The sequence below is a fragment of the Struthio camelus genome, chromosome 1, assembly GCF_040807025.1.
Source record: "Struthio camelus isolate bStrCam1 chromosome 1, bStrCam1.hap1, whole genome shotgun sequence".
Classification (NCBI taxonomy): Eukaryota; Metazoa; Chordata; class Aves; order Struthioniformes; family Struthionidae; genus Struthio; species Struthio camelus.
This window is the reverse complement of record NC_090942.1, coordinates 7,829,116-7,856,000: the sequence shown is the minus strand read 5'-3', so window position 1 is coordinate 7,856,000 and position 26,885 is coordinate 7,829,116. Positions and strand designations below refer to the sequence as shown.

The following is a 26,885-nucleotide window of genomic DNA, read 5'->3' as shown; positions in this document are numbered from 1 at the left end:
AGCTGTGGTCGGGTGAGGGTGGGGATTTTGCGCCAGCCCCACAGGGCAGCTTTTGTCCTAGGCTATTTGTGGACTTGGTGACACAATTGTGCAAGATATTCTGTTACTGATATCGTTTAAGCAGCGGGATTTCAGGGTACCTGAGCCCAGATACCAGCCTGAGAGGAGCCATCCGTTGGCTTCCCTGTGCCCCAGAAGCTGTATGGACAACAGGCACCAAATTATCTGGAGCCGAGGGTACGAACCAGGCTTTCACCGAGCGAATGCTCCCCTGCCGGGAATGCAGGGGACATACTTATTTTCAAGTATGCAGGAACAAACTTATGTTCAAGCTCACGTCTATCCCGTTCCCTGTGCCTTGCCAACCCCCTCTGTACCCGGTGTAACCAGCCCAGACACATCCATCTCCCCTCCCCGAGCTGCCGCGGGGAGCTGGAGGGTGCGATCGCTGTTCGCGGGGCAAAACTGCGACTGCACCCGTGCCAGCAGCACAGGGAAGGGGATGCCCGAAGCTACGGTTCCTCCTCCCTTGGCTCAAAAGCGATGAGGACAGAACAGAAAAATACAGCATGAACTAGCTGTGCCGGAGGAGAAGGCGCGTGGCATGTGGATATGGCAGCAAAAACAGGCCAATAAAAGGGATGAACACACTCCAAGCGAAGAATGCCTGGGAGAAATCAAACTGCAAGTAAGGTGCAAATTTAGGAGGGAAAATAATTATTGTGGAGAAACCACGTCCTAAGAGGCACAAGGGGTTTTCCATCCTTCTGCACGCGCCCGTCATGCTGAAAGGCAACTTCCTTTACCAAAGACACATCCGCAAATTTTTATCAGAATGTGAGGTCGGACCAGGTCAGAGTCAACGTTTGCACCAAACTCAGTCTGGGCCCAGAGCTGGCGGGACGCTCCCATCTAGTAGCAGCACCGGAGATGTCAAATTGCACTGAACCAGCCCAAAAATATAACTTGACAGGTGGGCTGAAGAGCCTTAGAGATCTCGCCAAGTTTTGTTCTGCATAACTTTGGCTGAAAATCCGACCAAGGAAGAGGCCCTCATGGTGCACGTGGCTGCGTGGGGGCCATTCCCCTGGCCTTGAGGGGAAGGAGCCCTTTTAGGGTTTCAGCAGCGTTCGGCACCTGCCTGCAGTTTCCCCGTGGGCTGCCCAGCCCTCCACGTCCACCTGCGCTGCCGCCCCGCAGGCCGTGGGGATGGTGCGCGTGCCAGGAGGAGACGCCGGGGGAAGACGGGCCGTGGCGGCCACTGCTGGTTGCCGAGCTGAAGCAAGCAACTCATCCTCTTCTTCAGAAAACCAATACCATGCAAATCCAGGCAGTGTTTTATTGTGTGCTGTATTTAAAACTATTATGGATGAGGAATCTACGTGGAATAGTTCCAAGCAAGATATCACAGTTATATATGTACAGTCACCAAACAATGACTCCTGCCCCATCAAATGGTACTGACATGAGACGGAAACAAAACGAAAATACTGAGCAAACCTGCTCAGCAGTAGCACCAGTTGGAGACGAAGGCTGCAGCATACAGAGGTGTATCTGTCCAGTTGCCCCAAATCAAGGAACTTATTTATTTCCAGCCTCTGTGTAAACAAAGAAAAGGCGAAAGGTATCTATCTACAAAGACACCGAGACATGGGATAGAACTTGCGGCAGTTTCACCAAATCATAGAGGTAGTGGTTTTAGATACCTAAAAGACCCTATGATCCTGCTAGGCATGAGCTAGGGGTAGCAGAAGGCTCAGGTCCAGGAAAACCTGGACGAATGGCAGCCAGCATCTCTACAGTGATGTGCTTTCATAGAAATGCCTGTATGAGGATAGCCCTTCTCCTGAGCCACATCTCGGAGACCACATCCGGCTTGATCTGAGATAGCTACTGTCTCCTAGGCTGCTGTGCCAGCATTTAAGGCTGACAGGGTGATGATCAAGTGGGGTTTCTGAAAAGTTTAAAACGTTAGAAAAAGCTATCAAATGTAATCTTTCAGCTCTTTAAAATCACTTACACACAATACTAGATTCATTAAAACACCTTTTTCAAAGATGGAGCTGCAGGTTTCTAGCTGTAAAGATACTGCAGTGTAGATGGTATGGAGAAGTCAGTCCAGGCTCTGTGGTAGGGAGAGGGCTTTTAAAAGAACTATGATTAATCTGCAGCATACACACTGCTAGTTTGCAATGCCAAAACCGCTTGAGTGTTATTAAACACATAACTCACTGAGGCAACTCAGCAACAACCTGAAATCTGTTCTGAAGGGTCTAAGTGAGCAATTTCACAGACAATGAACAATGCTGTGTGGGTACATGCCCCTCGTACACCTTTGCAACTGCCCACCGCTGAATGCCGCTGCAGCAAGGGAACTCCTCCTAGCACTGACATAGTTGAACTGGTACAGCATGATGGGCTGGCATTATGCACCGTGTTAATAACTTCACAAGTGTTTGCAGAGTCTGCAGTCCTCTCAGTTCATGATAGTTTGTCACCTAAAATTTTGGTGGGGTCACTCTAGGCCAGTCATTCAACATACATTGTGGGATCCCTAGGGATTTCTTGGTGCAAATTCCATACTAGCTGTCTCTTTCTTAGGCTAAATTTCATAAACAAGTTGTTACTAAGAACAGGCACAAACATGTATTTCATATGCAGCCTTATTCAGTCAATTTTAAAAAGATCAAAATTGAGTATCGATGCAGTGGTGTGGTGGAGACTTTGTGGATGTCCTTTTCTCTGCTCATTCACCCCTAAAACCAGAATCCTCTTGGCTTTGCAGTAAACAAATGTGCGGTTTAGACACAAAAATGCTTCCCTGTGTTGTGAAAAATTCAACCGCAGGTCATTTAAGGCTGTTGAGGAATTTTGGCTGTTCTTCCCCTCTTGGTAAAAGCGTTTCTCCACCAATCTTCGGACCTTTCTTCTCCTAGAAAGATGAACCATGGAAAAAAGGAAATAAAATGTGTGGCAAGATAGCTTCCCAACAGTTTTATGACAGAAGTTGAAGAAGTTGCAGTAGGGCTAAATCATCTGATACAACATTGACAGAAGCTCTATAAATCTTGACATTCCAGGTTCTTACAAATCTGATCAAAAGCAAATTCCCCAGGGGTTAATTAAAACGAAGCTTCGAGAAAAAAAAGCAGGGAGAGAAACTCCACGAAAACACAGCAGGGAAGGTTTGCCAAGTGTATCTCATTGTATCCCACGATGTACACAGCGTGACAGCAAGTCACCAGTAGGTATCTGAGAAGCTGCAAAGGTGCTTGATTTTGCTTGTAGCTCACAAGAGCACTGACCTAAAGCCTGGGACAAAAGCAGCAAGAGAAGCAGCCAGAGTGTTGAGGCGCTCAGAAACTGCTGGCTTGTGCTTACCTTCAGCATCCCATCTCGCTCCCATTTGAAGAGGCCACAGGTACTGAAAGATGAAGATGGAAGGTAAGGACCATTGTGGTGTCCATTTGTGGAGGGGGCCCAAAACTAGCCCTCCACCTTTCCCACATGGCTTAGCAGCAAGGGCTAGCATTCAAGTCTTAGCCCATGCTAATATGACTCCCAGTAATTTACTTATGAGTGGACAGAGCAAAAGCCCCAGCCTAGCGAGGCTCACTGCCTACCTGCAGGACTTTTTTGGGAGCCTGTCAAGGGAAATAGCTCGGTTGCCACAAGGACATTTGAAAAATCGCTTGAGGCCATCATGCCAGTGGTAGTCATGGTTATCCTGCACACACGTCTCCAGAGGCTTGAAATAGGTGTAATTACACTGTCAGAAAGGAGAGAGAGAGAGCTGTGAGTGTTTCACCAGCATGTAAGAACAGTTCTGTGGGCTGGTGAGAGCTGAGCGTCCAGAAGGAAGCCCCTTTCTCTTCTCCCATCCCAAGGTGCCCACCAGGCTGAGAGATCACTGTCCTGGGTTTTGCCACTGCTCCTTCTAATGCTGCCCTCCTCTCTTTGCCACAAACTGTGGCCCTGCTCCCAGCACCATGTGGGGCACACAGTGGCCCTCTGTGCTGCCCCAGACAGATAGGAAAGGCTGCAAGAGGAAAAGTATAGCAGGGACTGAAACGCTAGAGATGGGAGGTAATTCTTCCCTTCCCCTCAGCATGTTTGAGATAGTAATAAAGCATAATAATAAAAATAGTAATAAAAATTCCTCTCTCTGACAGCAGTCCCCGGAATGGCAGACAAAGGAGTCCCAGTGTTATGTTTTTGAGGCACTGGGCTTCATTTATCATGACGGAGAGTCCTGGTACAAAGCAATTCAGGGGAAGGAATTGTGATGAATGGATGCCAGGACAGCAATGTTTAGGGTCCACTGGCCACTGACACAAACATCAAGTTGAAATGTTCAGCCCAGCACTAAAGTCTGCCTTGCCAATGCCTCAGTGCTTCCAAAGCTGCTCGGTGCATGGGCTGCTCTCAGCAGCAGTCACACAGAATGAAACGGTCTCCATTTGATCCTGGCACCAAACTATGGCCAAGAGACTGACTGATGGGAGTCTGCAGGGTGGTCCAACATCGTTTCTACAATCCATGTCCCACTCCCCTGCTGTTACCCTGACCTCTCTCTGCTGTGTCAATGCTCCCCTTCACTCACCGTTTTACATGTTACGACTCGACATTTCACTTCTTTAATGTTCCTCATCTTCTCTTCCATTTCTTCCTTTTTCACAAGTGGCTGGAAGTATTGCTCCTGCAGCTCAGCCTCGGCCTGTCAGGGCATAGGAGAAGGGTTGTGCGGAAACAAAGATGGGAGAAGTCACCGCATTATCTAGCCTCTGGGCAAATCACTGGGCCTGCCTGATGCAGCCTGCAATCTGGGAGCCAGAGAAACACCAAACATCTCTTTTTTCAAAAAACGCATATAGTGCCTGTGTTCGACCGCCACTGAAAAACAGCCATCTCTCATCTCATCTCATCTGAAGTGAGTCACTGGAAGAGTTTAACAACAATACATGCCACTGAAATGAGCATGCACCTCCAAGACAGTGCAGGGAGAGGGCAGGTAGGCAGGTGTAGTGAATAGGCTTGGTTCTTAGCCAAAATGTTATGCCTCAGAAGACCTTAAAACAACCAGGACTTCATACTAAGACATTGCGTCCAAAAGAAAAGAGCTGCTGGAGGTGCTGTATCTCCTGGGAGCACGTTCAGCAATGACCCTGATAGAAGAAACGCTACCTCTTAGCTCATCAGTGCAATTGCTGGATTTCACAGGCTCTGCAACTTAACGTAAGTCCCAGACTGAGGTGCCAGCTGTCTTTATGTGGCCAAAATGACAAGAAATGAGGGACAAAATAGGCCACCTGACCTTACTGTGTCTATGGTAATAATATCGATCTGCAGGCACTGTACCCGGTGTGCGTGGAAACCCTTGACCCTCCTCTTCAAGATGATTTGGTGCCTGTCGTATGTGTTTGGGTGCCTGCTTCTCGCTGAAATCACTACGAGAAGTCCAGGCAGCTCCCTGATTCTGAGCCCTCAGTCATGGCTGGATTGAGGCCATACCTCTTTCAAGACACCTGTGTGCTTGGACTTGGCATTCAGGATTTTCTGGAACTCCTCTGACTCCAGATAGGCCAGCTGCTCTCGTTGTTTCTTCTGGGCAGGCTCCAGTTCATCCATATCTAGGGAAATAAAAGGCATTAGTTCAACAGAGGGCAATCTCAAAACAAGGTTGTGACTTGTAAGCATAATAACCCCAGGAGGCTTTGGAAATCTCAGGTCTTTCAGGCAGATGTTCAGGTCAAACAACAGTTTTTAACAGATCAGAAGAACACAAAGGCAAATTCAAAGATAGGTTCAGGAAAATAAAAGCGTTTTACTAATAACATCAAGCCTTCTCTTGAAGCACTACACTAGGAAGTTTCACGCCACTCATGGGAGAGCGATCAGTGTTTCGTATCTTACTGATATAGAAAAGCTTGAAGAATATTAAGCAATTCATCCAAGGTCATACGGTACATCTGTGGGGAAACTCATGTTCCACAGGAAAATTCAGATACATTTTCAGGTGTGATTAGTTCTTGGTTTCCCAGAAATTGTTCCCTTGGTTAAGTTACCCACGTGCTGCAAGTGCTCAAATGGAGCAAAGAGATCAGAGATGAGGACCAGGAGCTTATCGAAGACTACATCTCACAGTCTCCCTTCATAGGGTTAGACATCATTTAGCTTTTGAGCCAGGACCACTCTGCAATAAACCCTTTAAGTTCTAAATAGAACCAGTTTGGCCTCTCTTTGGCACAGCACATCAATTGGTAACTGTTGCTCTGTTCAGCAGGACATAAACAGATCTTTTACATTCTAGAGACTAACACTACGTACCCTGTGGCTGAGCAACGTTTTTTTCAACTCTTTCAGCAATTTCTAGGACATCGCCAAGATCAGATCTTTTCCGCTTGACACTGTTTGGGTCAGTTTTAGCAAGAATCTGTCCTTTTGCTCGTAGTCGGTGTATTGCAGCCAGCTAGAAAACAGGAAAAAGTAGTGAATGTGCAGCTGACCAGTCTGCCTCCCATATAGCTAGTTCCAGAAGAAGCAGAGGAATTCTGCCAACCGGAAGAGGCAAGATCCACTGGCCTGAACATGGAGTTGGGCAAAGAGAAGCCCAACAACATTCACAGCTCTTCTGTACATGTGATAATTCAGCACATCACCCAACCTCTGATCACTTCCCAATCCATAAAATGACTCTTCCTGGGGTATTATCAGGTTTGGCATCTCTGCAGCTGTGCTTTAACTGCTTCACAGATCACTTGAGCTTACCAGAGGAAAAATAAACAATGGAGATTTCCACATAAATCACTAATAATTGGGAACTAATAGGAAATTGCATACAACTGTTCTTTCATCTGAAAATTAAATTAAGACTCCTTCTTCCTACTAGACTTGCTGGAAAAGATACATTTCTTTGATAGACAGGAGGACAGATCTCTGCCAAGGAACAACGCAGTCTGTTCTGGCTAGGGACCAAAATTATTCAGATTCAAGAAATAACACAGTTAAATCAATGAAGTTCATTGTCACCTACCTGGCCAACAAAAACATCCACAGTACCCTGCACTTGCAAAGCCAGAGAATAAATCTTGCACCACTTAGCACTCCAGGAATTTCCAGCAGAAATCCCCTGCCCCTCCTCAGCATTCAAGAGTTTTCGTGCTTGTAAAAGAATCAACATGTGACCAGCTCGGGTGGACTTTGAATTAGCAAGAGACACCAGCTCCTATGGCCAAGGCAGGCCCTTCTTTAGCAGCTGTTCCACTGCTCTGAAGGTTGATTACAAACAAGATAGTAGCATGGACCTCCGTACAACCAACTGTCTGGAATCAGGTTTATTAGGTAGTGCAATACAGCTCAATCTGATTCCATGGATCAGGAACTTCACCAAAATCAGCACTGAGGCAGCCTGTGTTTCATCAAAGACTCCTCTGTTACCACAAACTTCCCTTAAACCCCCCTTCCTGACACTTAAAACCCACCCACTCAAACAGCTCTTACCTTTTTGGCTTCAGCTAAGCTGTCTAGCTTTAGTGCTGGAGGTGGAGACCCATCAAAGAAGAGGATATCTTCTCCTTCTGAGAAGCCTGTGCCAAGCCTGGGCCTTTGAGGAGTTGACATTTTTGCAGCTTTGGGAAACTCTGCTCCAGGAGTTGGGGAATGGAGCGAGGACTGCCTGGAGGAGGATGGAAGAGCGGGGCTGCCGGCTGTACTTGTGTTTTGGAGAAACCTTTGAAGAAGAGAAAAAGAAAGGGACACAAGTCACAGAGACAGAAAGGTTTAAGAAACAGATATGGATGCCAAGGGGTGCAGAAATTGTGATTTTTGACTGACTGGCCTTCTATTGCTAGTAAAACATGCAGCAATTCAGCCATTCAGGAGAGCAAAACAAGGCTGGTAAGAAACTCACTGGACTGCTGAAATCCAGAGCGACTCAGAGAAGGTAGAAGGAGGAGTGAACAATCAATTTCTTTCCAAAACAAAAACCACAGAGAATCATCAAACAAAGCTAGGAGGTGGGAGCTGAAAGCATGTGAAAGGACAAGCTTCTTCACAGAACAAGTAATTAAGCAATGGAACTCCTTGTCACAGGAGTCACTTAAATGCTTAAGTTTACATATGTCCTTGTAGAGGTCAAGACAGATTCACAGAAAAAAAATCTCTTGAAAGATGCTCTAACAGACAGCACCTTTAGCTTAGGAAGTCCCTCAGCCACACACTGTCAGAAGCTGGAAGAGTATTTGGAGGAAATATCACTGTGATTGTGCCTAGTCTTATTCTCCTCCTCCAGGTTCTGTTTTGGCTCCTTTTGAGGCTACTTGGCTACATCAACCTCAGTCTCACCCAGGACGGCCCATACGGGGTTTCTGTTGAGTTTGTCAACAAGAAGCGCTTGGCAAATCTTTAGGTTCAGAGGGTCACTGCAAGCCAGTGATGGACAGAACCAGGACTTCAGTTTCCTGCTCTAACCAGCCTCCTCCCATTACACCTTCCCACTCCTGGGCACTGCACCGGAGTGTTTGCTTCTGCACTGAATAAACACTGGCATATTTATGTAAAAACAGCAAAATGCCTCCACAGCTATGCTTAGGTCCACAATAAGGGGCCCCTTCCTATAAAAGCCAGTTTGTATTACCTCCTCTGAATCTCTTCAGATCGCTTTTTTCTGGCCTCCAACAGTTTCTGTTTCTGTTGCCTGAGCAGCGCTGAAGCAGAGACAGACTGGAAATTGGCCCCTTGCTTCTTTTCAGCATCTGGGAAAAAACAAACAAACAAAAAACTAATTTTTGCTCAGAAGGAGCTGAGTTGTTATCAGGAGTGGGCTTTCCATTGGGCACAAAGGACATACCTGCTTTGGTCCAGTGTTTGCAGAGGTTTCGTGCTCCAAAGGTTGGCTGTGCCAGCAGTTCTTTGAACTCCTCAGAACATGGGGCGGGTCTCTTTGCCACACCTAGAGTGGAAGAGCAAGAAATCCAACAGATTCAGAGCCAGGAAGGGAAAGAGGCCTGGTTTCAGAGGTAATTTAGGCTGGAAGGGACCCCTGGAAGTCATCTGGTCAAGTTGCACCCTCAAAGCAGGGCCAACTTCTTAGTTACATTAGGTTGTTTGAGGCCTTGTCCTCACACAGTACCTCATACAAACCTTTCTTCCCGTTCAGTAATTCCATCAACTAGTCAGTCCCCTACTAGCCTTGACAGTCTGAGGCGCTTCTACAATTCCCCTTTTCAGAATGCTTGAAAGCTATTAAATCTTATCCCTAGAGAATTAAGACCAGCTAAAAGCTAGGGCCAGGACACACACTATGCTGCCAGAAACGGAGACAACTGAAGGAACTGAAATATAGTTAAGACACTGGAGAAGCATCCGGAGCATATAGTTTGAATAATCTATCGCTTGGTCTCCACTGAGTGTAAAGAGGCCATAATAGTAAGTGTTTTGCAGAAAGGAAATGGAGGCAGCGAAGATCAGTGACTTCCCAGAGGCTATGGAAGGAGCGTTTGAAGATCACAAAAGAAAGGCACTAGAAGTAGGCTGAGTACTCAGGAGGTCGCCGGCACTGCAGAGCTGTCTCTGCTTTATACTTAGTATTCCTTGGGAGCCTCCGAGACTGATGGAAGTCATTTATTTTAATCAAATAAAATAAATTCTCTGGTTCAAAGTTCTTAGATCTTCCATTTCCCATTAATCTGGCAAAGATCTTCTGTCACTGTCCAAAGACAGAACAGGAGACTTAATTTAGGGGCACCAATGGTAAATGATACATGGAGGTATGCAGTTGCTTAGTTACATTTCCCTTGCAGCTGTGATCTCTCAGGAGGGAAAAGGAGTGTAGGTCAATTGAGAAAGCAGCCTGCAAATGGCTTTGCAGCAAACCAATTGCCAGATTTGTTCAGTGAATGACAGATTCCAGGGACACAGCTACACACCAAGCTGAAAATATATGATGGGAGAAGAGACTACATGGGTAGTTAGATACCAATTTTCTGCCTGGTTTCCTGGACAATTGCATCAACTCCTCTCACGACCAGATTGGAGAGAGTGGTTTGAACTTTCCTTTTCGGCACTGCAGCTGCTGCACTAGGAAGAGGAAACAAATAAAATCAGAACATCAGTTTTTCCATGCTTAGAGCAGGAACAGGAGCTTAAACACTAATCTAGTGCTTCATTGAAGTGCCCAGTTGCCCTTTATTCAATCCAGCCTGGATTCTCTCTCCTGTGATTCATCTTCGGGAAGGACTGGGATCTAAATCCAAATCCCAGCACAATGTTTAGAGTCTCTCATTTCTTCCTCGGTTGAAATACATATTTCCTAAGCACTGAGAGAATACTAAACGTGTCACAGCTAAGCCTTGCTTATAGTTAGCTCCAAAGCTGCAGAGGGAGCTGGAACTGCTTCATTACTTTGGAGCTGCACAGGTTATCAGCTGGCAGAGGGAAGAGAATCAAAGCAGCATGCAGGCACAGGGCTTGATCCAGCTGTTTCTCAAGTCTTTGCACAGCTGTCTTCTTGGAGGCAGGCCCTCACCCCTCAAGGCTAGCATGAGATGCACATACATCTACTGACCTTGGTCACTTAATAATACACAGGATGTACTATTGGCTCTTTATTAACATATAGTGATACTCTATCATTTCAGTCAAGGAAGAGAACATGCTGAGCCTAGGATTAAAATGCAATGAGCCATGAAAAAATATGGTAAGGGAACAGCAGTGAAAAATACTATCTTGGAGATGCAAATGCTTGGGACCTCCTGATGAAGTTCATTTCATGTTCTGCAACAGAATACCATCTGGCTTCACAACACAGTGCTAATTTAGAGGTAGGAACACCCGCTGCCACATCCCAGTACTAGATCAAGGGCAAGAAGATGTGGTTGCAGTTTTCCTATCAAACACCAGCTCTGTTATCCTGTGAGACCTGGAGCATTACAGCAAACATGAGGCATTTATTCCTTTTTGATGAATGCACTTAAGCCAAAGTAAGCACTAACTGAATGGAACTTAAAGCTAGCTTCAGGCTCATTTGTGTAAGGAAGGGAAACTGTTCGAAGGCAGAGAACTGTGCCTTGGCCCAAGGGAAATAATTAGTTTATCTTACACTGAGGCTGCGTACGCTGCTGAAGAGACGCCTCCGTAGTAAAACCCATCCTGACATAGTCTCTCCTTCAAACTAGGATTTTTCCGAGCAACTTTTTTGGGTACACGGCCTCCAGAGAAGGTGGACTGCAAATCCGCCCGCTTTGAGCTGAGCTTCTTGTACTGGGATTGTACATGATACTGACAGTACTCACAGTCATTCTGAGTGAAAAGAAATGGGAGAGACCTGTTACAGGGCTCTAGCAATTACAATCTACTTCATTCCCCTCAACCAAGTTTTTCTTTTTGTAGCTAAACTTAAGTCACATCTCCATTGTAGCAATCCCGCAGCCACCCAACTCAGCAAACATGTCTGCAATCCAGTAATGAAAAAGCAAAGTTAAAACTGCACATGCTAATGACCGTAAAAAAGTAAAGCCCTGTGCACTGAGGACCTCCCATTCCAGGAGTCTGAAGGCCACTCCTGGGCTCAGGTCAACTGATGTTCCAAGTCCTCTTGCTAGATTCTTGCTAGCACAGGTAAGTGCTTCATGCTTCTGAACTGTATATAATTTTCTTACTGGTATAATCACAAAGGAAAACTAGCGCCAGAGTAAGGCATTTCATGCACTTCAAATTAAACAGGTTTCAGTATCAATCCACAGGGCTTTGGAATTGAAGGTAGTGAGCCTGTCTGTCAGAGACAGCAGTACCATAAAAGCATTCATTCAGCGTGTTCTTTAACTTTGTACTTTACAAAAAGAGATTACTCAATTCTCTTGTCAGGTATTCATCTGCCCCAGAGTCATATAATGACGATAAACTCATTATCAAACATTTTCTGTTACTAAGCAAACAGGCAGGCGATTCCTTCAGGAGGTCTTTCTACCAGACAGCCTCCAACCACCATGGCTTGTTCCAGGTGACGCCAGCACATCTCCCTGACATTGAGAAATCAGTGCACAGGCACCTCCTGGAGTGCATCTGCAATCACAGTCCTGTTTTGCCACAAGTAGCTTTTGTATCTGTCCTCTTTCCACTCCAGGTACGCTCTAGCTCCTCCCCAGTTTTTCATTTCTTCATCTTCTCTCCTCCTTCCAACTGCTGCCCTACTAACAACAGCCCTTCCAACTCAGATATAGTTCCTTTCACATATCATAATATCACCATAGTCAGGAAGGGATACTTTCAATGGAGTTCCACGAGAACTTTGAACAAGTATACTCGTTTACAGTATAAATTATTTTTAACTATAGTTACAGTTACTAGAACAAAGCAGTGCTGTCGTCAAAAGAAGAAACCCACCATCTTTCCTCTGCTTGCTCCTACCTCTCTGCCAACCTCCTCTCCAGTCCCCCACATGCAAGTACCAATATTCTGGCAGCTTGTGGGCACACTGGACCCGGGAACTCAGCGTGGTTAAAATCATCTCCAAAAAACACAACCATTCCCCCAAGAAAAATATTCCATTTGCTTTACCTTGGATGAGTTCCCCAGTGCAGTGCATGGAAGCTGGTACTTGCACAAAGGAATGAGAAAGGGTGTGGAGAGGGGGACAGTTACGGATGAAGACCATCTCCTTCCACTGTAGCCCCACCTTTGCATTTAGGGAACTACAGTGCAGCTACAGACACCTCTCCACTCGGTTTCACTTCTAAGTTTTTCAATACACTTAAATTAGTTACAAGTCAAGACACAGAAACTAGTCAAAGAGTAAAAGCATCAGTACAAAAGCAGCAGCCAGATTAAGGATGTTGTAACTACTGAGATACAGACCAAGTTCACAATCTGTGCACAGGGATCACCTTTCTTCTTCCTGGCTTTGCAGGTCCCCATGTCCAGGGCTTCACCCATGAGAAGGATTTTCTGGGGATGGTCAACAGACAAACACACCTAGAAAGAAATAAGAACAAGGCTTGATGAGGACTGAATGGGCTTCTCTCCAGACGTCACTTGCTTGGCTCTGGTTCAGTTTGGTATCAACCAAAAGTCACTCACTGGCCAAGCACTAGTATTTGACCCTCTGGGAGCCTAGAGGCATCTCAAGAAACTTCTAGCCAAACTTCACAGCACCAACCCTCATGCAATGGAGCAGCAGTCAGCAGTCTCCACAAGGTAGCAAAAGGACAAAAGTTCTCTCAGCCTGGGCACATTTCCAACCTCAGTGTTGGTATCCTGGCACTAAAAGTCACTAACTCAAAGGTTTCCAGGGGCTGACTGATGGCTTAGGCCAGTAACAAGGGCAAGGAGGCTCACGGCAGGCCTCGTACCAGTGCTGTCCCATGCATTCCTCAGAGTGGACACAGCCACACAGCTCCGGAGAAGGAGCCTGCCCAAAAGCCACTCATCTGCAAAAGCTGTGCCCAAGGATAACTACCAGAAAAAACACAGGGCTCTGATTTAACAGCAATTTAAAATGCAAAGGCCTAGTTTAAGAAAGCCACATGTCCTGCTCAGGTTGGGAAGAGGCTCTGCTAAAAAGAAAAAAGAGAGAAATTTTTGGCAGAAGATTTGTTTACAAAGAAATGAAGAAAAGCGCATTGCATTTCTATACCCAGAGCCTCAGAAAAACAAGGATCAGCAAAGGCAGATCTAGCTGTGCTGTGAATGATGGTTTGGCTCTGACTCCTCAGCAACGTGACTGGGGATGGGAAGAGGAGACTAGAGCTCCTGTTCCTCTCCGTCTGTCTGTGTCCAGTCAGAAATGACTCCTGTGGTACAGCAACCGCTTCATCTTCAGATGTAGGTAAGAAATAGTTTGAGCAAACAGTTTTAACGTAGCTCTGAATTTGTACTTTTTAGTTAAAAAGAGCCATTCTTGTCAGTGACAACTAAGTACAGCCCTTAAATTAAATCTGGTATGCCTTTCTACTTACCAATAGAACTTTCTACTGCTTATTCCTGTTAATTTAAGCAATTACATCGCTTAATAGACAGAGATTCTTTATTTTTCCATTTGGAGGATTTAAAATACAAAACAGTACATCGTCATTTACTAGACTAAAATTCCTCTTGATAGGAGTCAGTAAAAAACGTTTCCATTCCAGTGCAACTTAAAAGATACTAAAAAAATTAATTTATTGGCAAAATGAAGCCATCTTAAATGTTTTGATACATAAGGAAAAGCAATGCTTCATGTTCTGCATTTAAAACAATTCATTCAACAACTGAAGTACTAGTTATTAAGTTAAGATACATAACACATCCTTTGTTTAATAAATCAAACATTGCTTTTTCTCTTCTAAGTCATGATTTTAGAACCAGGAACCCTTTTCCAATCACATCTCATACTTAAACAGGAAAAGAGAAATGAGCTTCCCTACCTTTTTCAGCTCTCAAAGTTGAGAGACCTTTTAGCTGAACGAGGTATTGCACTGAAGTGGCTGAAAAAACGGCAGTGAAAATGCATTCTCTTCACCTGCAGAACAGCTGATGGCTACTGAGAGGTTAACCACTTCAATAAATGCTAGTTTTAGCCGCATAATGGGACTTCTTGAAGTTCAGCCTTTCAAAAGGCCAGGAGCAAATATACACTACATGAATATTTGAGTGAAATTTAAACTAGTTTGGCCGATTGCTACAATTTCAGCCTTAACGTGTGTTATAAAGCTAAATCTCAAGCAGATATGAAAAAGTTCAGGCATGGATTTTTATCCACGGCTGATGCGCAAGTGAAAAATCCTCTCACCTCATCTGAGCCCTCTTTAGGTTTCATAAGATTAGCATTGAGCAGCCCAATGACTGTGCCTTGATCGGTCTTCCAGTGCTCTTTGTGGACATCACCAAACAAGAACAGTGAGACACATTGATTGAGATCCCGTAGGTCATTCAGCCGCCAAATACTGAAGGTTCTGCCCTGTAACAGACATCCACTTTCCTTTTAGCTCTTGATAAGGGGACACTGATTACATCCCCTTTTGCTGTTGCTTTAAAAGAGTTTTTTTTTTTTTTTTATTCCTGGAGTCTCCTGCTTTAGAAAAGCACATGGTAACCCCAGTGGGGTTACGTACAATATGTACAGCCATGCCACACCTTCAGCCAGCTCTGAGCTTCTTATAGGCCAAAACAGCACACTAACAGCACCAGCAAAAGCAGCTGTAGGAGTTGTAATAGATACTGCTGCTGTCACCAGTCTTGCTGATATTAACAGCCAGGCAGCACTCCTGCTTACCGAATACAGGTTTTAACCCCACTGAACAAATGAAACCAAGGCATTTCCAGATCTCTGTTTAATAAATTACTTTCTATAGGACATGTACAACTTCTAGGGCAGAATGACTTCTAGGGAAATGAGGGAAGCAGAATTTGTTGGCACATTTAGAACAAGAGATCTTTCACTGTCTCGAAAGAGATTGAGGATCACAGTCCTTTCTCTTACACTGGCGTTTAACGTGTAACAGTGGATTCATAGATTTAGAGATTTATGCCGTGGTCAAACTTCTTATAGTAATGCCCAGGACAGTAGCACCCGATCAGCTAACAACTTAAACTGAAGACTGAAGCCAGCATCACTGCATGAACCCAGATGAGCCAAGATATTTAAAAGAATAGCTTTTCATTAATTAGATGGAGTTGGCTGATGAAGCTAAAAATCTAATCAGTTTCTCAGGAAAGCAGACCAGCAATTCACTGGTTCTGAGCAAGGGATACAAGGAAGTTACTTACATTATTTGAGCTCTGAGGAGTGACCTTCTTTACTATGACTCCAAACGTTACCCAGTCTGTTTCCTCCAGATTTTCTGAAGCAAGTTTGCTCTTTATTTGAGACAGTCTGATTAGCTTCCGGTTAGCCATTTTCCTGTCCATTTCAGCTGACGAAACCCGGGGTTTTCTACATCAAGTGAAAGTGTGTAAGAGAGAAGACATCCCTTGGCATAAATGGACAGAGCCAATGAACAACATCTAGCACAGCAAAAATGCCTTTAAGTTCCTCAAGCTATAGCTGGCAACTGGCATCTATCCATCCTCCACCACTATAAGATACTCCTTGCAGCATCCCTTACTGCTCTGTGCCTGAGGACCACAGCATTCTCCTGAGGAGATTATGTCTCACTGCAAAATGCCTCTGCAGCTTAATTCACCCTGAGATAACTTGAAATAAAAGCCCTCAGTTCAGGACACTGTACAAATATCAGAAAGCTATTGATCATACATTTTGTTCTTTTTCCAAATACCTGCACAGCTTCACCCTGAGCCTGCATTAACTCTGTTCATTTCAGAAAGGACTGAATACTGTGACTGTCTGAGCAAGGGTTTGAAATCCAGCATGGTTTCTTAAGATGACAGACACCATAAGCACTCAGAGACCTCTTGCGGCCACGTCAGGTATGAGGAATTTCAAGCGGCTCCCAAGGGTACGTTTTGCTCTAATGTGCACAGAAAAAAGCACACAGAAACATGGTAATAAGCCAAGTCACTGTTACCTATTTACTGACCACCCAGTCAACTCCATGGCTTTATGCTACATCCCCTGGTCATGATCAACTAATTTGACACAGTTAAACAATGTGCAAATATAGCTAAACAGAAATCCAGTCCTCCGCTCACCACTTGTGTAACCAGTATCACAGGATGATGTTGGACTGATTGCACTCTCTCTCTCACTCTCTGAGGGTGGTCCCCAGACAGAGTTCAGTGCCAGGCTGCTGACCTTAATCTCAGTCCAGAAAAGGTTTCCACAGACACTGGCTGAGCTGTTGTGTTGGAGCAAGCGGGCACGTGAGGAGTCTTTTCTCTTGTCACTTTACTGGGTGTGTTCCCTGGGGCAGACTTGAGAGGCTGGAACGCCAAACTGAGAACTTGCTGTGGAGGAGGAGTCTTGGTCTCTTTAGCAGGAGAAAACGGGGAAAAAGTTTTGATAATGAAAGAAAATTTCCAAATAAAAAATAACACTAACTTACACCTAACCAGGCACAGGAGTCTAATACAGTTAAGCATTAAGTTCTCCTAGTCAGCTAGGAACTCACAGCTCCAGATTAGTTGCCTGTAACTCAAGCAATAAGTTCTACCCAGAGATGAGCTTCCCAGAGTAGCTCTCATTTTCCGAGTAAGCTAAACTGCAGCATAAATAGATGCAAACTACAGTGCTGTCAGCAACCAACTTTGCCACAGCGGTATAGAGCATAGCACCTACTGCAAAGAACACAATAATCAACTCTGCAATGAGCTCTGCTCTGCTGTGACCAGATTGCTACTGCTGCACTGGCTCATGTAAAACTTGTCTGGATGTGTCTACACTGCTGCTGTGAACTATATACACTTTTGGACAAAAACTCAGCAAGTGTTTAGTGAAAGGAAGACTGAGAACGGTACCTGCTGGGAACGTTTTTGATTTCTGGATTCTTCGCTTGGCTGCTGGTAAAGGACTGCCCAGCTGGGCAGAGAAACACGGTGACTCCTGTAGCTTCTGAACTTTCCTTTCCTTTAAGGGATGACAGAGCGATTTACCTGGCCGACAAAAGCAAAAGTATTTTATGAGAACTCAGTATCTGGACTCAAACACTAAGAATTGCTCCAAACTAAATAGTTCCTTGAATAACAAGTCCAAGTCACGGTCCCACATGGAAACCCTTCCACAGATTTGCCAGCGTTTGAAATACAACAGCTGGAAAAGCCTCAATGGCTCTTCCCTGTGATGACTCAAAACTCTGGATGTCCCTGAAACTACAGGCTGCGGAAAGCAGGAACATCCCCTGCTTTTCAGTTTTGCGATTTTTCTCACCTGGCTTCATTACTTCCACACCCACTGTGTTGCAATAACAAACATAGCTGTATTAGATTCTAAGAGTACCAACATCTGCCAGTAAGAAGGGACACTTCCAGCAGAAAAGCTTGGAGCTCTTTATTCACAAAAGATGTCCCATGTAGTGTCAACCCACAATACAGACACCAAAACTGCAGCTCACTGATTTAGTGCATTGTCACAGCAGTCCGTAGCCGCAGGAAACAGAAAGTCTGCAAGAGAATACACCAGACTACCATCCCTCCTTACTACTCAATGCCCACTTTAGGATTATCCGGAGTCCTGCCTATAAACTGCACGTGGGGAGCCAAGCAAATTAGAAAATCATTTAATTAGTCTCATTACCAGGGGTTTTCTTCTCAAGCTCTGAATTGGATGGCTGCCCAATAGCAGTCTTTTGCAACTGCTCCTGTAATGTCTTCATCTGTTCTTGCAGTTTTCTCAGTTCAGCTAGGAAAGAAAGGGGAATAAAGAAGAAGAATAAAGAAGACAGCAGGAAGTCATCGCAAACAGGGATTTATGAGATCCCTAGAAGTTTGGCAGTTTCTCTACATCATAGGAATTTAGAAGAGAACTAGAGCCAGAATACAGACCAAGTTTTGATTCTAGATAGCTCAGTGAAGAGACACTTTCCAAAATAGCCAGGAGCTGATTTCTCTCATATAAATATTTTACTTCTTCATAGCACATTGCTTGCCATGTTGTATTCATCTTTGCTACTGAGCATAAGACAATTTAAATGATTGATGATTGCACTCTTTAGCATAAAGAAGTGATTCCAGTACAATGAAATGTATTCTCTGTGTGGTCTGGGCACCCAGGAAGGCTCTGCTGGCATGGCAGAACCTCCTGTGCAGCCGCAGAGATGTTTGACAGAACAAAGCTGAACCTGGAATCTCATCAATATTGCCTCTCCCTGAAACAGGTTCACAGTTTGAGTCTGAGTAAAAGCGGCTGTTGGATACAAGATAGGAGGAACACTTGCCTTGAGGTGCAGGTCAGTCAACATTTATGCCATTGCTTTATAAAGGGCTTTGGAGTTGGGATGCGGGAAGCATAAAGCCATGTCTGGTGGTTCTCCGTGTCTGGGAACAACCACATCACTTTGCTAGGCCATGATACCAGGAGGTCTTCCCCCACCCCCATATCACCTGACAGTAATCTCTCATGAAGCTTCGGCTTACAAACCCCACCTCCTAAGCACATCGGAGGCATCACACTGTTATTGCTGATTAAAAATGAACTATGTTCCTGTAACAGAAATGGCCAAAAGAGGAGTTCTAGAAACTAGAAAAACTGAGGTACTGTGAGAGCAATGCAAAACGAGTTTGGGGAACCACTAAAGCCTTGAATGTCCAGAAATCCCTCTGATCTTCCTGTCTAGGCAGCAAAGCCAACAGCTCTGACTTGACCCCTAAGAATCCCTTTCAGTCAAGGGCAGGGACAAAGATCCCCAGGACACAGTTCTGATAAACCACAAGTGGTTTAAGATCATTGAAAGGGGAAGGGAGAGTTGTGCTAGTAAAAGATGCCAGAACGACAGCCCTGAAGACAGAAGCAACACTGCTATTCAACAGACAAGGTACAGGTACATAGGTAGCGATCTCCATCCTGCTCACTAGAGCAAGTTCAGTCTCCCTGGCTTACTCAATCCTCTGTCTGCCTTTTGGCATGATACGGATAGCAAGTTTTGCCAAGTGAGCAGTGAAAACTGGATGTAAACTGCTCTATCCAATATTTTTCACAAGGAAAGTCAATATATTCCCCATCAGAGCATCAGCTGATCTAAACTGAGTAGCTCTAGGCCCTACCTTCTGCTCAATTGTTCTCTAGAAATGATACATAGAACAAATCAGACAAAATAGGCTTTTACAGAAACCTTGCAATTCTTGGTTGGTTTTCTCTTTCGCCTGACTAGGAGCTGAAGTGGGGACAGTTTCTTCCTCCTCCTCTTCTTCCAGTAGGTCATCCACATCTCCAAACAACGCAGCCAAATTCTCCTTCTGCTCATCGACCACGCTATCCTCAGCATCAGTTTCCTCAGTGTAGGATGCATCATCCTCTGCATCGAAGAGCTTGTCATATTCATCTGGTTCTCCTCCCTCGTCCTCTGGGGCGTCTTCCTCCTCAGGACAATTCTCCTCCTCGGCTGCCTCACTTTCTTCCAGGAGGGAGGCTAACAGATCCAAGTCATCATCAGCTGAGGTCAAAATTAAACTCAGAGTTACTTCTGTTCTGCTAGAGAAAAGCTGCCATGGAATAAAACAGCCAAGATACTATATTAACCAGCTAATAAAAACCAAAACTAAAATAGAGCAGCAAGGACTTTTTGAAAAAACGGCTTCAACTGGCTAAAGGAAGATAAAGGAGCTTCCTGCTATCTGGCCAAACGGAAAAGTGGTTTCAGACACTCTCAGCTTCTGATCCAGGCTGGTGGTCAGCAGAAAGCTTGTAGGACACTTAGTGCTGGCTCTTCCTCCCAGGCAGCTGTTTGTACAACAGCTTCTGTTACAATGAAAAGCGTGGCGACCTGTAAAGCAATAGCCAGGATCTCTGCAGAGACACCACGTGGCTTTCACCAACAGAAACTGAAGAGAAAGACGCAAGGCAGGCAAGGAAGTGTGTCCTCAGATACGCTTTGCTCAAGGAAAAGACCAGAGCAGCAAACAGAGTAAACGGATAGATAACGGAAAAAAAATCAAGCACAGAGAGGAATGGAACAGATAGAGCAGAACTGAAATTCAGAGCACAGCAAGCAATGTTCAGCCTTTGCTGCTGAAGAAAATACAAAACCAGGCAAGCGTCAGAGCAGCCTCAGAAGGAGATGACACTGATGAAGGTAAGGGGCAACCTCAAAGGCTTCTGTGAGTGAAAACAGTACAGCATAATTTCCACTGCTAAAAACTTGGTCAAGTTTTATGAATATGTGAACTTAGAAACTAACTAATCTATTGGTCAGCAGCCAACAGTAGGAAAGTAAAAGAACTTACCATCCATGATTTCACCAGAATTTCTTCAAGAGTCCCCCAAGGAAAAATATTCTCTGTTAAAGGGAGAACAAAATCAACATTGTTAAAATGGATATAGAGATCAAGTAAGGATCCAGGAGGTCAGGCTCCTTATTTGGTGATTTGTAAGCTACTAGCTTGTTTTTGCTTACAGCTGCAGATGAGAACTCTGCTAAACTTAAACTCCCCATGTACACTTTCTACATCTGAAGTCAATCTCTGCTGGACTCACTGCAGCACAAGGGCATTACTTTTAGAAATAAGCCCCATCACTGCTAGAAATTTTAAGAAATGCCTATCATGTTCCAGATAACAAACATTTCAACCTCACCAGTCCTGCACCGTAATCATAATTTGCATTTAACTAAAGCAAGCCATCCAAAAAGGGCTCAGTTTTCATTCGAAAATGTTGGGAGACAGCAAAACCTTGGCTCCTTCTTCCAACACGGTTCTTATTCTTAAAAACGTACATTCTACATTTGTTACAGCTCTTTCATTCCCCAGCCTAAAAGTAGCAGATATGTACATATGCCAGTGAAAAATAATCCACACAGATAGACGTAAAGGATAAAGGGAAGACTGGATAACGAGAAGAGAAATCCAGGTGATGGTTCGCATGAGATTTTACTGTGTGACATGAGATATACATCCAGCTACCAACCTGCAAACAGTTTAAGGCTGGGAGACCAGAGGGGGTATACATAAATACGTGCCTACCCTGCTCTTCTTCTCTTCATAATGTTACAGCTATGCCACTGTTCTTACTAATTCTCATCCCTGCTGGAGACCAGATGGCTGGATGGACCCACGGTCTGTCCCTATACAACCATTCTTTAGTGGCTCTTGAGGAGAACCTAACATCAGTATCAGCACTGGGTAAAAAAATGTTACTTAATAACAAACCGTATCTCTTTGAATCTTTACAGCAGGGACCACATGGAAGGAGCTAATCTGTGTGCTGTGCCAAAGAGCGAGCCCCAAATACATCTAAGAAAAACAGAAAGGGTTTCTGTCCCTGGCAGACTGTAATAGATTTGAGATACTGCAAGAACCAACTCTGAATCAGAGAGCAGAAGAGTGAACAAGAAGCGCGAGAGCAAAATAAATTGATGCTATGTAGAGTTCGTAATGTGAGGCACGTCTTCATAGCATGGATGCCCCGCCTGCCATATGCATGTTTGTGACATGCACAGACTTAAGATAACCTACAGACCTTTCAACCAATTCCTGAGTGTTAAGAAATGACCACAGCACTGGAAAAGTAAAATGATAGTAAGAGATGTGAAACTAGATCTCCAGCAAAGCTTTCTTTCAATGAATTTTCACAAGACCCAGAAGAGAGGCTGGATGTTGGAAACAACCTTTTATTTACACTATCCACAGCTGCAGCAAAATACGCAAACTAAGAGTTTTAGAAGAGCTAAATCTTCATGCTACCAGTTTTAAATCTGGCTAGATCCTTGATTAACACAAAAAGTTCCCAGGTCATGTCATACAACTGGCCAGAGCAGGGATTTTGTCCTTGTGAATTATGTTAGTCCATAGCTCCTCATGCAACAGCTAGCACCCGGCAGGGAGCAGCGCCTTTTGACTGTTCCAGGACACAGCCGAGTCACATAAGTCCACCAAGAGCTGCTCAGGAAGTTAAACCAGTAGGAAAGTAGCCTTAAAAAAAAAAAGCTCTTCATTTTTTGTCATTTTTGGCTTTCTGAACTGACTCACCAGGGAAGGGCAGCCAGGAGGCAGGACCGTGCCCTTTGGTTAGATGAGCTCAGGGTACGGCAGAGCTGCACCCGAGGGGACGGCCGCTCTTGGAGTGCAGCTCCGGAGAGGCCTCCTGGAGCAGCGTCTTCCTCACCTTCACCCAGGCACTAGCTGGCACAGGTGGGCAAGGGCAAAGGGAGCTGGATTTGCTCTCCTATAAGGCCGTCGCTCTGCAACCGCGAGGTTTGCGCCCTCTCTCGCTGCTCACAAACCTGAACGCTAACCACGGGGCTTGCTGCCTTTCCTGCTGCAGGGGTTTTTGTTCAGCTCGTGCATTACACCTTTCATATTTTTCTCTTGTTTATTACTCCAGATTATTTATTTTCAGCAAAGAAAAGGACTCTCCAGCCCTGCTCCCAGGGGATCCCTGATTCTGCCCCCTGATCCCGGCGATCCACCGCAGCTCCCCTTGGCCAGGGGATCCCTAGCGTTCTTCTTCCTGCCTGGAAATCCCTGCTCCCCCCTCCAACGCAGCAGCCTGCCCCCACCCAGGGGAACCCTGATCACCCGCATCCCGTCTCCTTCCCAGTGGATCTCCAAGCCCTCCCTTACTCCCCAACCAGGATCTCCCCCTCTGTTCCCAGGGGATGCCCTCCCAGGCTCCCAGGGGAACCTGATCCCTTCCACCCCCTCCTCCAGGCAATCCTTGATCCTTCCCATCCTCAAACCCAGGGGATCCCTGACCCTTTCCATCTTCGAACCCAACAGATCCCCTTTGGGGCTCTCAGGGAGTCCCTGATCCCTTCCACTCTTCCCCCAGGGGATCCCCTTTGGGGGTCCAAGGGGATCCCTGAGCCCTCCCACCCCCCAGGGGATCCCTTCTGCTGTTCCCCTGCTGGCATCCCTTCCCCAACACCACCCCCCAGCTGCCTAGGGGATCCCTGATCCCTTGCCACACCCCCCAGGGGATCCCCTCCTCCACACCCCCCACCCGGGGGATCCCTGATCCCTTCCACCACCCCCCAGGGGATCCCCTCCTCCACACCCCCCACCCGGGGGATCCCTGATCCTTTCCCTCACCCTCCAGGGGATCCCCCCCACCCTCTCGGGGGATCCCTGATACCTTCCACCACCCCCCAGGGGATCCCCCCCACCCGCCTAGGGGATCCCTGATCCCTTCCCCCACCCTCCCAGGGGATCCCCCCCACCCTCTCGGGGGATCCCTGATACCTTCCCCCACCCTCCCAGGGGATCCCCCCCCACCCGCCTAGGGGATCCCTGATCCCTTCCTCCACCCCCCAGGGGATCCCCCCCACCCGCCTAGGGGATCCCTGATCCCTTCCACCACCCCCCAGGGGATCCCCCCCACCCTCTCGGAGGATCCCTGATCCCTTCCACCACTCCCCAGGGGATCCCCCCCATCCACCTAGGGGATCCCTGATCCCTTCCACCACCCCCCCCAGGGGATCCCCCCCACCCGCCTAGGGGATCCCTGATCCCTTCCCCCACCCTCCCAGGGGATTCCCCCCCCACCCGCCTAGGGGATCCCTGATCCCTTCCCCCACCCCCCAGGGGATCCCCCCCCACCCTCTCGGGGGATCCCTGATCCCTTCCCCCACCCCCCAGGGGATCCCCCCCACCCTCTCGGGGGATCCCTGATCCCTTCCCCCACCCCCCAGGGGATCCCCCCCCACCCGCCTAGGGGATCCCTGATCCCTTCCCCCACCCTCCCAGGGGATCCCCCCCACCCTCTCGGGGGATCCCTGATCCCTTCCCCCACCCCCCAGGGGATCCCCCCCCCCCGCCTAGGGGATCCCTGATCCCTTCCCCCACCCCCCAGGGGATCCCCCCCACCCTCTCGGGGGATCCCTGATCCCTTCCACCACCCCCCAGGGGATCCCCCCCATCCACCTAGGGGATCCCTGACCCCTTCCCCCACCCCCCAGGGGATCCCCCCCACCCTCTCGGGGGATCCCTGACCCCTTCCCCCACCCTCCCAGGGGATCCCCTCCTCCACACCCCCCGCCCGGGGGATCCCTGATCCCTTCCCCCATCCCCTCGGCGATCCCCTGCCCGGGGGATCCCTGATCCCCTCCACCCCCAAGCCCAGCGGGTCCCTGCTCCCCCTCAGGGCCCCCCGCGGGGGGGGGGGGGGGGGCCGCTCGCACTCACCGCCGGCCCCGCGCTCCCCGGCACCCGCCAAAAATCCAAGCTGACCCCGCCCCCCGCGCATGCGCACTGCCCCGCCCGGCGGAGCGGCGCCCGCGCCATCCTTAGTCCTGGCAAGCCGAGACGCCGCCCGGCGCCATCTTGGTTGCGGGCGGGCGGTTTCCCGCCGGGGTTCTCGGGCCCGGGAAGGAGGCGCTGACCTCGTAGGAAGGCTGAGTGACGTCACGGGTGGGAGGATGACGACATCATGCCGCTGTCGTTCGCCTCTGCGACGCCGCGGGCGGCGTTGTGCAGCCCCAACCTCCTATCGCGCCATGGCCGGGCGTCCTTGGCTGCCGGTCGGGCTGCTTCCCCCTGTCAGGGTGTCCTCCAGGGGTTACTGCCGCGGACACCGAAACGCTAAGGGAAGCCGTGCGTGTGAAACAGCACCTGCGTTCATTTAACAAATTGAAACCTATGTATTTTTGCCCTGCGCAGCTGACAGGATTCTGCGGCCTGGTTCGGTGTTTCTTCAGTGTGAGCAAACACGGTTCTGCAATAAGTGAATATTTCCAGATATGTGTGAGTTCATTGTTGTAGGCTGCACCCCCTTGCCCGAATTGTAGCCAGAAGTCATCTAGAAATTGCCCCCAAAACCAAGAGAAAGGTTTGAGCTGAAATTCCAACTGTCTTGCACTAAATCTACCTCGTAAGACTATATTTAAAAAAAGGGATGATGTCTCTGGTTTTTAAAAGCATACTAGTACCGGATTATAAAAGATGAATTAAGGAGAGAAACTCCATGGTAGCTGAAGGAACCAAGAAAACGTTCAGTAGATGGCACAAAAAAAAAAAAAAGAAAAATCAAGATGCATACAAATATCCGAAGCAAAGAGCGAAATGTTCTGCCGAATACCTGAAAAGCTCTGCTGGCTGCTGCCGGGCACTCCTTTCCCCAGGGAAGGTAACCGTAGCCTAGCCCGAAGTTGGATATTTGTTCGGGGTTCCTTGGTGGTTAATTCAGTGTTCATGCAAATATATGTCTCTTCCAAGCAGGAACTGAGGAGCCTGAGCAACAGGAAACTACAGGGTGCAACAGAAGGACACGTGAGCACTGAGGGCCCAAGGCAGGCTCCTACGTGCGGCCGCTCGTCTGCGATGGAAGTAGAGGAACACCTTGCGCCTCATCTTGCTTTGGCGGGAATCAGCAGGCAGACAGCAGTACGCTTGGAGATTCCTGGCTTTCCTATTGCAAGCGTTTCCCAAATTGCCTGCATCTTAAAAGCAGGCTGCTGGTGATGCATGAGTTAGGTTTTAGGGTTTTTTTCTAAATGTAGAGGGCTAGCTTACCTGTTTGGCCCAATACCGTTTCTCACATTTTTCTGTCCTGGGCATCAGAAGAGATGGGGTTTGTTTTCTCCCTTCCTCTGGCTGCTAATTGCCCGTGTGACCAAGGCTAAGCACGGAGCATCACTAAGTCCCTCCAGTCTCCATCTTCAAATGGAGCAGTGACGGCTTGCCCACATCTGAGATCAGAGATCTGCAAATCCAGAGTTACCCCTTTTGAGCTTCCTGCACAGAAGTCTAAAGCCCAACCTAGACGACTGTTCCTGGACCCAGTCTGTGTTTTACATCAGAAATGAAATGAAATGCTTTTGTTTCCAGTTCCAGATGGAAATAGATTACTGATCATGGGACATCTTGGTATACCAGGAATGTGTCTCATTAAAAACAGGGCTCTGTGCACAGGTAGTATTTTATGGGCATGTAGCATCCTGTGTCTTTAAAGGGCAAATACATTTTATCTTAACTCCCATCTTAAGGAAAGCAAATATGATGTACTCTAAGGCCTGTGCTAATGAACATCTGGTAGCCATGGTCACCTGTCATGACAGACAGTAACCACTCATTTGTCCTCTGTTAAATGGACTGCAGTTAACAATTGTAATAGAAGAAAAACAAGCTTTCCTATTGCATAAACAGGTTTCAGTGTATTTTGGTTTTATTCTTTGCAGTTCTTCATCCCTCACATTTGCAACATTAGATCTAGTATCTTACCTTTCTATGAAGACCTACTTCAGCTAATGCCTGTTTCTGCCTCCTGTTAGTATTCCTGTGCTTAGATCCCTTCTTTTACTGAAGCCTCTTAAAAGGATTGTTTTTTGGCTTGACAAATGCCTAAGTAATTCCTGCTTTGGCCTTTCACA

At 46.9% G+C, this 26,885-nt stretch overlaps 1 protein-coding gene across 5 annotated transcripts; it reads right to left on the bottom strand.

Moving 5' to 3' along the window:
• Window positions 1-1,325: 1,325 nt before the first annotated feature.
• On the bottom strand, window positions 1,326-24,777 carry MCM10 (minichromosome maintenance 10 replication initiation factor). 5 transcript variants are annotated; one of them, XM_068914713.1, is made up of 21 exons: window positions 24,703-24,777; window positions 22,549-22,834; window positions 20,809-20,861; window positions 19,698-20,018; window positions 18,164-18,268; window positions 17,389-17,523; window positions 16,727-16,901; window positions 15,742-15,907; window positions 14,765-14,932; window positions 12,853-12,969; window positions 11,099-11,298; window positions 9,977-10,077; window positions 8,849-8,950; window positions 8,636-8,753; window positions 7,501-7,729; window positions 6,328-6,469; window positions 5,512-5,630; window positions 4,604-4,717; window positions 3,624-3,769; window positions 3,382-3,424; window positions 1,326-2,932 (listed from the first exon to the last, which is right to left on the bottom strand). In XM_068914713.1, exons 3-21 carry the CDS (start codon window positions 20,813-20,815, stop codon window positions 2,849-2,851), a joined length of 2,592 nt encoding a protein of 863 aa, XP_068770814.1. In that variant the 5' UTR covers window positions 20,816-20,861; window positions 22,549-22,834; window positions 24,703-24,777; the 3' UTR covers window positions 1,326-2,848. The 5 variants fall into 5 exon arrangements, with proteins under 5 accessions (XP_068770814.1, XP_068770982.1, XP_068770896.1 ...); XM_068914881.1 differs by having other exon boundaries at window positions 22,549-22,701; window positions 24,703-24,758; XM_068914795.1 differs by having other exon boundaries at window positions 22,549-22,837; window positions 24,703-24,745.
• Between the last annotated feature and the right edge of the window lie 2,108 nt (window positions 24,778-26,885).

Bases quoted from the DNA above. Each gene is read 5' to 3' on its own strand.
- MCM10 (XM_068914713.1), bottom strand. The intron at 11,299-12,852 runs GTCTGTATCTCA...CTTTTCACTCAG, and splicing joins GTGCACAGATTGTGAACTTG to AATGACTGTGAGTACTGTCA. The intron at 10,078-11,098 runs GTAAGATAAACT...TCCTCTTCCTAG, and splicing joins GCAGCGTACGCAGCCTCAGT to TGCAGCAGCTGCAGTGCCGA.